Source organism: Lampetra planeri, chromosome 20, assembly GCF_965212315.1.
Source record: "Lampetra planeri chromosome 20, kcLamPlan1.2.h2, whole genome shotgun sequence".
Lineage (NCBI taxonomy): Eukaryota > Metazoa > Chordata > Hyperoartia > Petromyzontiformes > Petromyzontidae > Lampetra > Lampetra planeri.
The window spans coordinates 1,584,733-1,599,870 of NC_136126.1; the positions used below are offsets into that span (position 1 = coordinate 1,584,733).

The window sequence follows — 15,138 nt, forward strand, 5'->3', positions numbered from 1 at the left end:
CCACGATGACGATGACGTCGGCTACACGGGGCTGGCCGGCGGGGGGCGGCTCAGCCAGGCGGACGGCCCCGTAGCGACGGCGTGGGCGCGCCGGCGGCGCCCGCTAAGCGCCGCCACCCAGAGGCGCTGGTGGCCGCCCTAGGCAGGCCGACGCACGCACGAGAAGCGCGCCGGTACCTCGTAAGTGAGGGGCGGTCGGTTGGTCAGGCGGCACCCTCCCGTGACCGTCCCACGCCGACAATCTGGACGCCCGCGCCCATTCTCGGCCGCTTACGCACGCATCCGTGTCGCGACACCACGGACGAGAACTAGAGAGGGGGAGGGCACGTGGCGAGCGGTGGCGCCGCAGTTGGTCCGATCGCCGCACTCCCGGTGGTGCACGCTTTGATTAAAAGGAGAATCTGATGGGTCGAATTAACGACGTTCCCCTCCAGTGTCCCGCGAGCGTCACCGCTCGCGCACCGCCCGGCCCTCTCCGCCGTGCCGTCGCCACGATGCGAACAGTCGCGGGGGGTTCTCGTTTGTCCACCGCGCGCGATGCCGCGCTCAGCCGGTTTCGCGGCATGGCTCCCCGCGTCCGTAAATGCCGCCCGTTACTGACGCGGTTGGGCGGCCGTGTCGGTAACGTGGTTGGTGACGCGTCGTCGGCGCGGGCAGACGTGACGGAGGCTCTCTCTCTCACTCTCTCGCCTTCCACAGTTGCAGCCTTCGCCGGTGTCCGGCAAACATCCGGGGAAACCGATGGGAAAATAAAAATAAAATAATCGTAAGCATAAGGAGGTGACTGGCTGGGTGGGAGGTCTGAGCGCTGAGCTGGTACCGCTGAGCTTCAGGCTTCAAGGCTAGGCCGTGGCCTGTGATTAAAGCGGGTTTTCAAGTCATATTATTATTACTACACTTGTCTATCCAACATGACTCTCTTTCAAAAAGGGTCCTGCCAAGTTTTCTGAGTACTGGGCGGTGATTACAGTTTATATTCCAATTGAGTAATTGGCAGGGTTAAATTTTTCAAACTTGACACATTTTGGAGCGCGACGCCAACACGCAATGACCACCTCCTCGTGCAAATGACTTCACGTCCACCGTGAAACAGACGGCGCGTCATTTTTTTACAGTTTCATGCACACACACACCCGCAGTATTAATCGGGGTGGCCGGCTGGATTGAAACCGTGAACCTCCGTAAGCAAGCAGCGAACTCGCTGCCACCGGTGCGATGTCACCGCCGCTCAGTGTAGCGAGTCGATGGTCCCAGCCCCCGGTCACCACTGATGTCACACACAAAAAACAAAAACCCCATCACTTTTAAATATGGTTTTGATCTTAATTTGCCTAAATTCTTGCTCTGATTTTTCAAACAACGGTTTGACTGTCACGCGACAAACGCGCTCCGCTCCCATGGTAGAGCTGGTGGGAAATTGCTGCCCTCTGCTGCGTGTGGACCCAGGTCACTTGTAAGGGATCCAAGAGGTTGCACTGCCCAGCGAGCGTTCGGAATGGATTCCTTTCCTCGTGACGCGACACCGAACACACAATTAGGAAACAGTTGTGTGAACGTTAACAGATTATTTAATAAAATCTCCAGCGTGTACAACTTCAAAAGTGACCTCACCACCATCATTAACGGTGTGCATTCGTTATGGAGAAACGTGTGCTCGGTTTTACCGGCGCTGACCGCTCACCTAGTTTTCGTTGCGTTTTCACATCCGGACGGAACCGTGGCACGGAAACCCCTTAGAGGTGCCAGTGGCCACGGTGAGCGGTCGTGGAACGCACCCCAAAGGCGACAGCCGTCCCTCTCTGACCTTTTATCCATACACGGGGCTGCGTGCGTCCCCTCCTCCCACCGAGCTCTCCGTTAAACGCTTGGCGCTTCGTGAATGACAATCGAAGACTTTAAAGTTTGTGACGTCACCACTACGTGCTTCGCTGCAGTGACGTCACACTGCTATACCAGACTTCTGAAAGTCACTTTAAAAGTCTTTTTTTTTTCCTTGACGAACCTTCAAACGTTTGTCGGGCAGCTCGGAAAGCACGCACCACAGGTGGAAAGTATCTACAAGATAAGAGCTGTAATTGTAAAATGTTTTTGGGGCGGGGAGGGGGGTGCAATTGGTGGTTGTATGTATTCGTTTCAGGGGCAGGAACCAATTTCCTTGTTCCCGCGCCAGAAACTTTGGCACAGATTCGCGTCTTGCCGAAAATGTCGGAGCACAACGACGACGCCGCGTTGGCCACTTTGCTGCGCCGCCGCCGCCGCTGTCGTCGTCGTTGTTGTTGTTGACGGGAGACGCGGGGCGCGGATTCACTCAACGTCGGGTGAAAGTCGCGTTCCCGTCAAAAGACACGTCGAATTGGGATGGTCGAGGCTGTGGCTGCACGGTCGGATGAGTGAACCGTGTATGGCTGCCATGGGACGGCTCCCATTGCTTGTGGGATCAGCGGGGACATCGCTCTCATCAACGTGCACCGCCGGCGGTCGGCGGCTACGATTCCAATCGTCCGCGCTTTTTCCCCCGCGGATGAGAGGAGGAGTCGCGTGGCAAATCCATCCTATTGTCCGCGTTTATCGTCACGTAGGAAGCCGTGTATCCACATTTCTTTCAGCGGATTAACCGAGTCTTGCGGCTGTTAAATTCCACGAGCCGCGTTTATCCGGCGGGCGGTCGCGCCGATATCAGAGGAGTTTATGCGGATAATAGGATCTGCCGATGGTGCCCATCAGCACGGACAAGGGGCCATTTCATTTTAACCGTTGTGTGCGCGCGCGCGCGATGGTTGCATGCGGCTCAAGGGTGTGTAAAGGCGCCTTCATGATATATGGAGAGAGAGGAAAAACGCCATCAGCATGTTTCCTTATGCAGCGCCGCATATATATTAAAAAAAAAAACATCTGTGCTTACATCCTGCGGTGAAACCCAGGTGAGTCACATTGCCAAGCATCATGTGTGTGTGAAGCAACGGCACAATTTGTCATAACGTGGACTTCCCCTTAACTCAGCCCTCTTTGCATCTCGGCTGTGCGCAGAGCCCGCGACGGTTTGATGAATCGTTCGCAGTTCGAGCGATTCATCAAACACCCCCGTCTACTGGCAGCCGAGCGTCCACTTGCAGGCCGGGGCTACGTTCATCTTGTGCCTCGCAGGGACAGCTGCCCACGGGGGGGGGGTTCCCCTTCGCTCGACTGCCGCAGGGCACCTCGAAATGCACTGCATGTGGTATCAAGTGAGGGCGATGATTGTTTGGTGATGATGATGATGACGACAACGACGATGATGCTAGTTTTAGAAATGAAAGCGAATTTATTTTGCCTCCTGTACCCCCCCCCCTGCCCCCAACCCTTCTGTATTTTTGTTTTACATGTCTTTGTTTTTGTTCCTTGAAACGCAAAGCTTTCAATGAAGCTGGTAAGAAGGCCCCTTTGTGGTGTGCTCCGCGCTCTGCGTGTAACCCTTGCATTGCTGTGGTCCGTGGGGATGTCACCGCGCGAAGTCCCAACGATCCGTCTTAAAAACCGGGCGCCCCCCCCCAGTCCGCTCGTGGATCGTGCAGCGGTCCTGGGGTGCTGTCGCGGAGTCCCGATGCCCCTTTTTTTACGTTTATTTAAAGGACGTTGTAACGACAGAAATGTAGTTTCGGTGAAGCCCTTTTGACGATCCGCTGCCCGGATGAAGGCCTCCCTCCCCATGCCGTGTCGCTCACGGGAGTTGTTTTGCCGTACTTTTTCACCGCGCCGGTCAGTGCCGGCTGGTGCAGACGCAGTGGTCAGCAATGTTCTCAGGACGGTTTTGGATCCCGCTCGCTACTGGTGACCGTCATTTGAACTCGAACACGTGCAGCCCATTCGACTGTCCACTGATGGATGAAGGCCTCCCCACACCGTGCAGGCAGCAAGGATTTGTATTTGACCATACTTCGCCACGCTGTGGGAGTACAGAACAACAGTGGATTTTGCTGAATTGCCCTCTACTGCCCACAACGCTGACTACCGTACTTGGCTGTTGCGCACGGTCACCTAATCTCCAGGCTCAAGCCCTCCTTGCCCAGGTCGGACGAGCTCGGGCGCATCCCGGCCGATTTGGTCGGAGGCAAACCGAGGTCACGGGGTTCACGACGCGGTGCGCTGGCCACTGCGCCGGTCGAATTGGAATGTTCGCGTTGAGACGCTCAGTGCTGTGACATCCCCCGTAGTGCGTCGGGGCTGTTGCAGTTTGAATCCGGGCCGTTTGAGCCTCTTCCCTCCCCACCCCATGCTCAGATGAAACTGCATGGCTCTCCGGGTTCCTCGGGTAACGTAGAGTTTTTCCGCACCCTCATCCTCGCTAACGCCGATAGCGAGATGCCTGTGTGTGCGCTTCCTCATTCATCCGCGAACCAGGCTTCTTCTTCACCCGTGTGCCAACGACTAACCGGACCGCCTCCCCTCACCCCCGCCCGCCCCCTAAGTCCATCGGCAGCGTACTTCCAACGCACGGCACCCCATGCGCAGAGTAACGGCGGTAGTGCTAGAAAAAAACGTGACGTCATCACACGCTTGAATGCAGAGAAAACTCGTTTTCTTGAAATGTGTACATAAAAAAAGAGCGAAATAATATCTCTTATTCCCGGCGACAAGTCTTCTCCAGGATGTGTCCCAAAGGTAGGCACGCTCACAAGCGACGGCGGCGTCAGGCTCCGTAATGCTCGCGATTCATTCATTCGGTTCAGCGGTGAGAGTGTAGTGCGCTCTCGGATTATGATATCGTTTAAATCATTGTTACGTAGTTTGCTCGTGGTAGGAGCACAGCTCACAAAGTCTTCCCTCCCCTCTGCCGAACGCCGTCCAGTCGAGAATAAAGTGGCTTCTCATGGCCGCGTAGTCCTGGTTAACGTGCAGTCGTGGAGTTTGAGTCGCGTGATATTATTTTAATTATTATTCCCTTATGATGGGCTTCTGTCGTCACTTACACATCTGATTGCTCTAACAGTTTCGAGTGCCGCGCTTGCGCACACGCTCGGGGTTACGTAATTATACATTTATTTACAGTTTAACCTTGTCGCCGTCCGTGTTTCCCACGTCCCAACTCAGGGCGTCCCAGCCGAGGACTTGAGTCACTTGCCGCCCGAGCAGCGGAGGAAGAAGCTACAGCAGAAGATCGACGACCTGAACGGCGAAATCAAGAAGGAGGTCGACCAGAGGTAACGACGCGTCCAGAGGATTCGGGACAGACGGCCTCGTCCGTCGTCTTCCGTGACAACGCAATCATCGCCCCCCTCCCTACTGGCAGTCTTCGTGCCGCCAGGTCACACTCGCTCGCAAACGAGACTCCATCCTGGCCTCTCGAGTCATTTTCGCCCGGTTAAACAGCCTCAACATCGATGTAGCGCGACCGTCGTGCGTGTGTGCGTGCCCCCCCCCCGCCCCCCTTGTGTTGACGCGGTGCCCCGATCTGTCTCGCAGAGAGGCGCTGCTCAAGATGAAGGACGTCTACCTCAAGAACCCGCAGATGGGAGACTCCACCAGCCTGGAGCCCAAGCTGTCCGAGACGGCGCACAAGATCGACAAGCTCCAGCAGGAAGCTCAGAAGTTTGAGGTCAGCACCGGCTGTGGCGCTGTGAAGACAATAAAATCGGTTCATCCGACAAAATCACCGATCGGCGATCTGCCCATATATGGAAGGAAGTAGGCATGGTGTTGTCCTTAGGGGCATGTCCCTGCCCATATATCGTCTTGTGAAACCTGGATGGGGCTTGTCGATTGTATCAATTCAGCTCGCAGTCGATCCGACAGGCTCATTAGAGGATCGATTCAACGAGGGTTAATCATTGCGTCGATACGTCGGCGAGCGATCCATGGATCGAGTAATCCCATTGGCAAGTACAGGGCCGTGTGAAACGCCCCCTTTTTTTGATTGGCTAATATCTGCACGATCGGTGATTTGCTCGCAGTCCGTTTTTAGCGCAAACCATAGGCGCTCGTGCTGACATGCGTGCGGGCAGTTGTGTACAAACATTTGAAAGGGAAAATTCTTCAAACATGCCAAGGGTTTTTGTTATTTATTTTAGCAAGCTGTCTTTTTGGTAAGAATTATATGTAAACGTTCCCCTGGTCCTCCCTTCACGCGATAAGGCCTTTTTATTTAGCCAGGAAATCCACGCCGAGGATCAAGGCTGCTCTTCAGGAGGTTCCTACGACATTGGGACATTTTGAGCAATTCCCTTGATGAGTGTTTGGTAGAGTGAAGATGACCACTCTCAACCTACAATACCTGGCTCACCCAGGCAGCCTCACATCTAAGTACTAACCAGGCTCAACGCCTGCTTAGCCTCCGAGGTGTGACGATATAGGTCACACTCATTGGGCTCCCTATAACTCTGGTTATAAAGACAGTACATCCATTCACACGAATAGAAAGTTTTACCAACATAGTTAATTGAGTTTTTATCCCCCCATAGAATTACAAACCACCTTCGCATGCACGCTTGCAAACCGCCAAAATCACGGCTATGTTTAAAGCTCAGAACGGCACTAATTGTGCACTTGTTTTATCATTTGACAGTAAAAAACATCATCGACTCGTATTTCGCGCACAAGATTCTGGTTATTCGCTAGGCTTTTTGCGAGCCTCGGCCGTTTTTTTGTCGCCGTTGCTGGAGTCTACGACCATCAACTCACAGCCATTTTAATCACGGGCCAACAAAACCCCCTATTCAAACCCGTGAACCTCGGCGCCGAGACCCCCAGTAACACCCGGACACCTCTAACATTCACTCTGAGGTCTTAAATTCCGATCGCAGATGCCACGCGAGTTGGGCACGGCGCGTGCCCCGGTGATTGAAATTGCGGGTCGCGCTCTAGCAGCAGCTGCGTGCGCAGCCTTGCGTGGCGTACGGCCTGACCGCTTTGTCCGCTTGTTCCGTTCCGTTCCGTCCATCAGAACTGGCTGGCGGATGCCGAGGGACGCATGCCTGCGCGCGTCGACGGTCCCAAGCGGAACAGCGCGGCGTACGATCGCAGCAGCATCGTGGTGAACAACGTCGTCAACAACGGCTCGCAGGACAGAGAGAGGTAGATAGCATCTAGCCCGGCCACCTACTCACCCGGCCACCTACTCACCCAGCCACCTACTCAACCAGCCACGTACTCACCCGCCCACCTGCTTACCCAGCCACTTCATCATCCAACCACCCGGCCAAGTACTCACCCAGCTACCTACTCACTCAGCCACCTACTCACTGTGCCACCTACTCACCCAGCCACCTACTCACCCAGCCATCCGGCCACCTACTCACCCGGCCACCACAATCGCGTGACTTCATCCCTTGGTGTCTATACAGCAAGTACCCCTCTGTGCAAAGTCAGGTTTTATTATTTTGGAATTTCTCGCTCCCACCGTAGGAATGAGGAAGTTCCACGACTGGTTGAGGACTGTAAACAGGATGTAAGCAGTGGCCCGCACTTGTTTCAGCGGGTAGACCACTTCACCTCTTGAGTTGGGTAAAACGCTCCATCCCATCCTTCGTTTGTCATTTGTTGAATTATGGGCACAATAGACGGTGAGTAGGTGGAAGTGGTGAGTAGGTTGCAGGGTGACTGAGTTTAGTGGTGAGTAGGTGGCATGGTGAGCAGATGGTGTGGTGAGTCGGTGGGGTGGTGTGGTGGCGAGTAAGTGGCAGGCTAGATGCTATCTACCTCTTCCTCCGCCCGTGACTTGGCTAAAGCGCTACGTCTCACTGAGCGTCCATAGCAATGATACAAACACATTAAAACGCAGGCGTTTGCTAGAGTATGTTTTTTATCACGTGTGAAATGTGCGCTGACGCAGGTTATCGCACTCGCTCTGCAGCCTGGGTGGAAGCTGGCAGCTCTGCTTCACGTAGATTAATTTTCCACGGAAATAGGAAGTGGCTTTGAGCCACCTCGACCTAACGTACACACGGCTCACCGCCTGTGTGTGAAACCCTCGCCCCCCCTCCCCGTTGATAGTCAGCATTTCAATCGGTGATTTATCTCAGTGTTCCGGCAATGCCCCGGGGGGAACCTGACTGCAATCACATTTACTAGTCGCACCTTCGACCTCTGCCAGTGGTTCTCAGAAGGTGGTCTGCGACTTTCCTCCAGGTGGCCCGCGGTGGCTGTGGTGCAAGCTCAGGTTGACCCGGACAGAAATGACAAAGGTCACACCTTTTGTTTCGGACGTAAATTAATATTTTACTCGTGATATTTAATTAAAACAATTAAGTTTGGTAAACTACCGTGATTAAACTACCCGAACCCCTAAGATCTAAATGCCCCCGCTAACAAAAAATAAATAAAACTTCTAGCCGTATTAAATAATGTGTATATATATATGTTCCGGTAATATTCATAATTTAGTATTCGTGGTATTTAGAGCAAAGTGAATGTCTTTTGTCACCCAGCGGTGGGGGGGGTGGGGAGCTGGGTGGTCCGCAGAAATCTTTGCATCGACAAGAAAAACCCTCAATCAAATAAATAGCTAAAAGCTCTCTATTCGTGCGAATAGATGTACTTCATAAGCAGGGTTATCGGGAGCCCAGTGAGGCTGGCTAGTCCGCGGGCCAAACCAGTTTAAAAAAATATCGCCCCGACGTCCCTTCTCTCACCCACTTTCAAATATCACCAGTTGATGAGCGCGTGTGCTTTTGCGAGCGGTGTGCTGCAGTAGTAACTAATTGGCACGGTTTTTTTGACGCGACAAACCTTACTAATTGGCTGCGTCAGGTGGTGGCGGGTTTAACGACACATATTTACACGATCTAACCCAAAAAAAAACTCATGGATCACCATCACCACCTCAACCTTCCCGTCCGTCCGTGTGGTTCTTGAGGAGATGGGATTAGAGATGTAAGTGGCTGAGCCGAGAGTTGGCGGACCGATTCCTCCTGCTAGGCCTCAAAGCAACGCTCCTCCTGAACCCTGACACCGATTTATTTCCGTTGGCCGTATGTCGTTTGCTCCGGGGCACGTTAAATTGTTGCCAGAGGCAGCTTGCCGGCCCTGTAGTTGTGACATTTTGAACACGAGATTCACTTTAAACTGTTGCCCGTTCCGGAAAGAAAGAGCCTGATAAACAGGGGGTGTGTCGCTCGGAGGGTGGCGGAGTGTGGGGAGAGTGGTGGGGGGGTCAAAGGTCACTGCGATGCGGTGCCTTGGCATTTCCTGTTTCTTTGCTTTTTAATCAACGGCCGAGTCCTGACCGTAGCCGTGGAGCATGGTCCGCCGAGCATGGTGGGACTGGCAGGGAGGAGGCGGGCTCGCGAGCGGTGGCTCACCCGAGGTCTCGCGATGGTGCCGTTGTTGAAAGAGAAAGCGGGAAAGCGATCCGGCCTTCAGCTCCGCGTGCCTCTCATATTCTGCCCATTGCCCCCGGGGGGGCGGTGGGGGGGGGGGCTGCCCCCGCCCCGCTGCTCGAGAGCGACAGGGAGAGAGGCGCGAGGCGGCGAACAGAGACGGCGTTGTCTTACGACGGCAAATTCACCGCGCTGGTTACACTCCCCTCTGCACCGTGCCCGGCAATCACCGGCCCCTAAGTGTTTCCCGGGGCTTGCTCGATGATTGTTAATCGCAGCAGCAGCAGCAGCGACAGCAGCAGCGGCTGTGCTTGCTCAGCGTGAGTGGTGTGGACGAGGTCAGCGGCTGTGTCGGTAAATGCTGACCGTCCGATCTCAATATTGCAGGGTCTGCACGAGTGCAGTGCAATGCAATTGGGAGTTATAAATCGTATGAATGTGACCGCATCTCGCTATATAACTCGGGGAAATGTGGTCATCTAGAGTTGAACAACCAAGTACTATACCGCCTGTGCTGGACATCTGTGAAAAAGAGCTTCCTGGGTCATCGGATTTCTCCAGGACAAATGAACATTTTGATTCTCTGATTCTGCCCGGGCTCAACCTCCTGCTTAGTATTCTGAGATCTGAGTCGATGGGGTGGATTCCGGGTGATTTAGTCACGGGATTTATCTCAGGTGGGGGGGGGGCCTGGATACCCACAGTTGCCCAGCCTCATGCGGCGAATGCCGATGTGTTTGTAGGCAGGTGGGACAGGATGTGTTTGTGCCATTGACTCATGGAGTCAGCAATGCTGTGGTTTCATCACAGGGTGTGTGTGTGTAAGTTACCGTGTGCCTGTGTGTGTGCGTGTTTGTCGTGCGGTAGTGCAGCGCTGAGAACCCGGCGATTCCTGCTCACGGCCAACACCAGCAATGATTCTTATCGGAACCGGTCCTGGGTATCCCCTAGGTCGTCTCAGCCTTTAATGAGTAGCTGGTGTGGAGTGTAAACATCGCCTCTAAGGGAGACGAAGGCGTCCAAGCGTAGTGCTGGCCACCCACCGCCTCGTGTGCGGTGCCGGCCTTCATAGCTGCTACTCGCTAACGGCACTTGTCCCAACAGTGTTACAGGCTATACGGGGCATCTTTGGCTTGTGTGCCTGCGGTGCGTGTGTAGAGCGGTAGTGTAGTGCTAAGAACACAGCGATTCCCGCTCACGGCCAACACCAGTGAGGATTATCTGAACCGGTCCTGGGCCTCCCCTAGATCGACTCAGCCTTAGATAAGTAGCTGGTGCGGTGTGTGGTCATCGCCACTGGGGGAGATGACTGTGGCCGAGCATGGTGCTGGCCACCCATTGCCTCGTGTGCCGTGCCGGCCTTCATAGGTGCTACTCGCTCACAGCACTTGCCCCAACAGTCTGTTAAGGCTGTAAGGGGATTCTTTGTCTGTGTACTGTGCACGTGTGTGAGGCTTAGTGAGAGGGAAGAGAACCGCTCCGCACGACGAACCCGGCGACCCGAGTCCCACTCCCGGCTGCGGCTAACGTCGATGACGGGAGCTCCCCTAGGTCGACTCAGCCTTAAATGAGTACCTGGTGCGGTGTGTAAACATCCCCACTGGGGAGACGAAGGCAGCCGGGCGTGGCATTGCCTACATCACCCCCTCGTGTGCCATTCCAGCCGTCATCGGTGATCGGGTTAACAGAACTTGCTCCCACCAGTTTTTGAAGGGGAACCTTTGTCTCTGTGTAAGGTTTAAGGCTTAACTCCTCTGTCTGTGACTGACTGCATCTCCGTCTAAAGTAATCGCATGCCCACCGTTGCCGTACGCCATCTTCAGATGCTGCTGTGTCCCACGTGGACTCGGATGTTAATCTCAACATTTTTCCGCTGCTGTTGAATTGTCCACGGTGGAGCGGTGGTGCAGCGACGCACGCACTGCACTATGAACGTGGCCACCTTGATGTTCGATTCACGCTCACCGATAATCACATCGGTGCCAAGTGACGCCTTAAGTCGGTGCTGCCCTCCGCTAACTTCTGCCAAACCGCGCTGACGAGCGCGGTGAAGTATGGTCAGCGACACGCCTGCGAAGGCTCTTGTCCAGCAGTGGATTGACATTGGGGCTGTTGCAATGTGTACACAAGCCATCCTACGTGTAGGTGTAGACGAAGCGTGAGTTTTATTGGTCTGAATCACGTCGAGGAATGCTGTTTTACATGTTTTATTGCCTCCCTCTCTCTTATCCTACAATATGCGTTCAAAAGGCTTTGTTACTGTGGAATCCTGGCGGGGAAAAGTGTGGGTGGCAGTAGTGGCGTGTGCCCCCTAACAGCACTTGCCCCAACAGTATGTGCAGGCTATACGGGGGACCTTTGTCTGCGTTGTCCTCTGTACAGTACTTGCATGCGTGTGCCTCCTGCTGCTGGGGATGCCGTCGTTGTTGTACGCACTTGGTTGAATATGGGTGGGCAGCTTTCATGAAAATAAATAACACAAAGGCTGACGCCCTTCGTGTGGGCGTGCATGGCGCAGCAGCACGCCTGAGACCCAGGGGCGTTTCGTGGGCCACGTAGAGATTCGGGCGACGTCCAAACCAAACGGGGCTGCGCGAGGTGGTGGCCCTGGTGACAGCGGCACAGCAAGCGGGAAGTCTCCACGTGGGGCCCTTTAAGTGCGTCCCCAGGGGGCGTTTTTCTCTCGAATTCCCACACGAAGTAAACAACCAAAGATCCCCCGTATAGCCTTAATGGACTGTAGGGGGCAAGTGCTGTTAGCGAGCACCTATAAAGGCCGGCACGGCACACGAGGGAGTGGGTAACACCACGCCCGGCCGCCTTTGTCTCCCTAGTGGAGATGTTTACACATCGCACCAGGTACTCATTTGAAGCCGAGTCGACCTAGGGGAGGCCCAGGACCAGTTCAGATAATCGTCACTGGGTGTTGGTCGTGAGCGGGAATTGAACGCGGGTTGCCAGGTTCGTAGCGCAACGTAGCGCTAACCGCTGCACCACCGCTCCCCACACGAAGTCAGATCACTCGTTCACATGGAATTGGCCAAACATTCCAGTTCAGGGCCCTCCTCAAAAAGCATTCCTGATACTCGTTGTGGCTTTCCTGGACAGATGGATAGATACGTGACTGGGATTGGTGGCGCGGTTCAGGCCACACTTCTTTATTCGTTGCCTCGATTTGGCACGTCTCGCGCTTTCGTCCACTTTGTCTGCATCTGCCCTCTGGTGGCCATCTACGGGCCTACACGTAAACCTCCCCTGCACGCGCCCGATCTCATCGTAACGCGGATGATGATCAGCAGGGGTTTGGGCCTGGTTATGGTGCTAGGATGGGTGGCCACCAGGGCTCGCCAGGTGTTGGTGTCGGCGTGTGGCCAGGAGACGGCAGTGGTGAGTGTCATCGCGCCCGTGTGAGCGCGTGGGATTTCACGCAACGTTTCCACGTTTGTCGTGTTTAAAAAAATAAAAATGCCTTCTCTGCCTAAATGTGACATTATCACGTAGTCGCAACAATAATGCGTCTAGTCGCACGCAATGGGAGGGAGGGGAGCGGCGGGGGGTAAATCTATTTGTGACCGCTGGCCACCACGACCCAGTGTCACCCTCCCCCTACTCACAGCCTCTTCTCGGCAAAGACAAAGATCTCCCGTATAGCCTTCACAGAGTGTTGGGCAAAGTGCTGTTAACGAGTAGCATCGATGAAGGCCAGCACTGTGGCACACGTGGCGGTGGGTGGCCAGCACCGCGCCTGGCCGCCTTTGTCTCCCCAGTAGCGATGTTTACACATCGTACAGGGTACTAATTTTAGGCTGAGTCGACTTAAGGGACGCCCAGGACCGGTTCAGATAATCGTCACCGGTGTTGGTCGTGAGCGGGAATCAAACCCGGGTCACCGGGTTCCTAGCGCAGCGTTGCGCTAACCGCCAAACCACCGCTTCTCACCAGATAGCAGCACACACAGCCCACACAGCAGCACACACAGCAGCATAGGCGGCGCAGCAGCGAGCGCCATCTTTCTCACCGAGCGCCGCGCTCTGGTTGTGCCGCGCTGTGGTTGCGCCGCCGTCGCCGCTGTGCTATAGTGTCCGCTCTTGGGCCCCCTCCCCACACGAGCAGTCCGGACGGCAGCTACACGGAGGAGGCCCCCCCGGAGGGCACGCCGGCGCCCCCCGCGCCGCGCCAGCCCGACCCGGCGGCGCCGGTGGCCCACGGCGGCGGCGGCGGCACCACCGCCACGACGGCGGCGCAGGTGGACTCCGGCGGGGACTTTGACGACGACGACTTTGAGGACGAGGAGCCGCTGCCCGTGCTCGGACGATGCAAGGCGCTGTACCCCTTCGACGGTGAGGATGGGTCCTTCATCGAGTCCCCTTGCGGTGTCGCTCCATTTCCCTGCGTCCGTGCCCTTCGCTTGAGTCTCTCAACCGAGATGGTTTCCGCACCGGTGCGCTGCTTGGCGTTGGACGTCCCAGTCAGGTCCGTGGCCCTGCTATTCCCAGAACACTTTCCAGTGTTCCCTCCTTTGCAGCCGCCCGCCACTCATCTTGGCGAGATGAGGCTGCTCACGGGCTACCTCCTGGCTCTTGTTTCATGTTCTCTTCTCCGGCGTGTGCCTCTCCTTTAGTAACCAATCCGTCGTGTAGACTCATCGTCTTCCAACGATTTCGATTTTTTTTTTTACGCGCCGCCACCAACCGCGCAGGTTCCACTCGCTCGTGCAGAGAGAGAATGATTTAGAGGTGCGAGGAATCAACAGACAAGCGGGAAGGCATCCGCGCAATGAACAAGCGCCAACAAATTCCCAAGCTCTGCGGTCCTCCACGTTGAAGGCGTTATCGGCCAATTACACGTGGGTGGAAAACAGAGCAAGGGGGCAGAGCCAGAGTACGGGCACCTCCTTGACGCCCACGGGAAGGGAGTTTCACACCGCATCTGTGTGTGATCCACCAACCCAACATGTCCTACCCATGCCCCCTCTGCTGTCCTCCACAATCGATTTGATGTCTAATACCTGTGTGTGTTCTCCAATCCACGTGTTTCCCTTTCTGTGTCTCATTATAATCACAAGCATGCACCCTCATGAAAAGGAAAATAGCAGTGCACCTGAAGATGAACTGTTTTAATCAGTGCATGTTACTTGTACTGACAGACCAGGATCTGGTCTTTAATGGCAGGACCAGGATCTGGTCTTTAATAGCAGGACCAGGATTTGGTCTGACACAGTAGGACCAGTACCTGGTCTGTCACGGCAATTCTAACTGCAATGTTTTGTTTCCCACCATTCGGAAAACAGAGCCACGAGACGCTGCCACCATCGTCAATCTTGGCCACCTCCTTCTCGTCCCCGGTGCCTCCTGTGTAACTTTCTGACCCGCCCCTTCTGGACATCTGTGAAAGAGAGCTTCGGATTCCTGCAGTGTAAATAGATATTCTGATTCCGCTCGCGACTGCCAGGCAACAGCGAGGGCACCATCGCCATCACGGAGGAGGAGCTCTTCCAACTGGTGGAGGAGGACAAGGGCGACGGGTGGACGAGGGTCCGGAGGGCCAACGGAGAGGAGGGCTACGTGCCCACGTCCTACCTGGAGGTCACGCTCGATCCCGTCGCAGCAGCAGCAGCAGCCGCCGCCAAAACAGGTGCTGCGAGCGGGGTGCAGCTGCGTGCCTGCACCTACATCTAAAACAAAACAAAAACTTTTATTTTTATTTTACCAGGTAAGGCCCACTGAGCTATGAAGCTCTTTTTCAGAAGTGACCTGGCCACAAATGATGGCTCAACAAAGTGGCTTATCATGTGGAAATGTATAGCAGCCAAATACCCTAAACGCGACCACAGGGAGAGACACACGCA

At 55.1% G+C, this 15,138-nt stretch overlaps 1 protein-coding gene across 4 annotated transcripts in view; it reads left to right on the forward strand.

The window, feature by feature from the left end:
- The window catches only part of FNBP1 (formin binding protein 1), a 70,281-nt gene that overhangs the window by 46,824 nt on the left and 8,319 nt on the right, over positions 1-15,138 (forward strand). The window contains exons 11-18 of one of the 4 annotated variants that reach the window (XM_078603233.1): positions 55-180; positions 3,392-3,406; positions 4,615-4,638; positions 5,068-5,177; positions 5,440-5,572; positions 6,917-7,047; positions 13,401-13,630; positions 14,742-14,924. In XM_078603233.1, coding sequence (XP_078459359.1) covers positions 55-180; positions 3,392-3,406; positions 4,615-4,638; positions 5,068-5,177; positions 5,440-5,572; positions 6,917-7,047; positions 13,401-13,630; positions 14,742-14,924 — 952 coding nt within the window. The remainder of the gene's footprint in view (positions 1-54; positions 181-3,391; positions 3,407-4,614; positions 4,639-5,067; positions 5,178-5,439; positions 5,573-6,916; positions 7,048-13,400; positions 13,631-14,741; positions 14,925-15,138) is intronic. The other 3 variants (XM_078603229.1, XM_078603230.1, XM_078603231.1) reach the window with 3 other exon arrangements.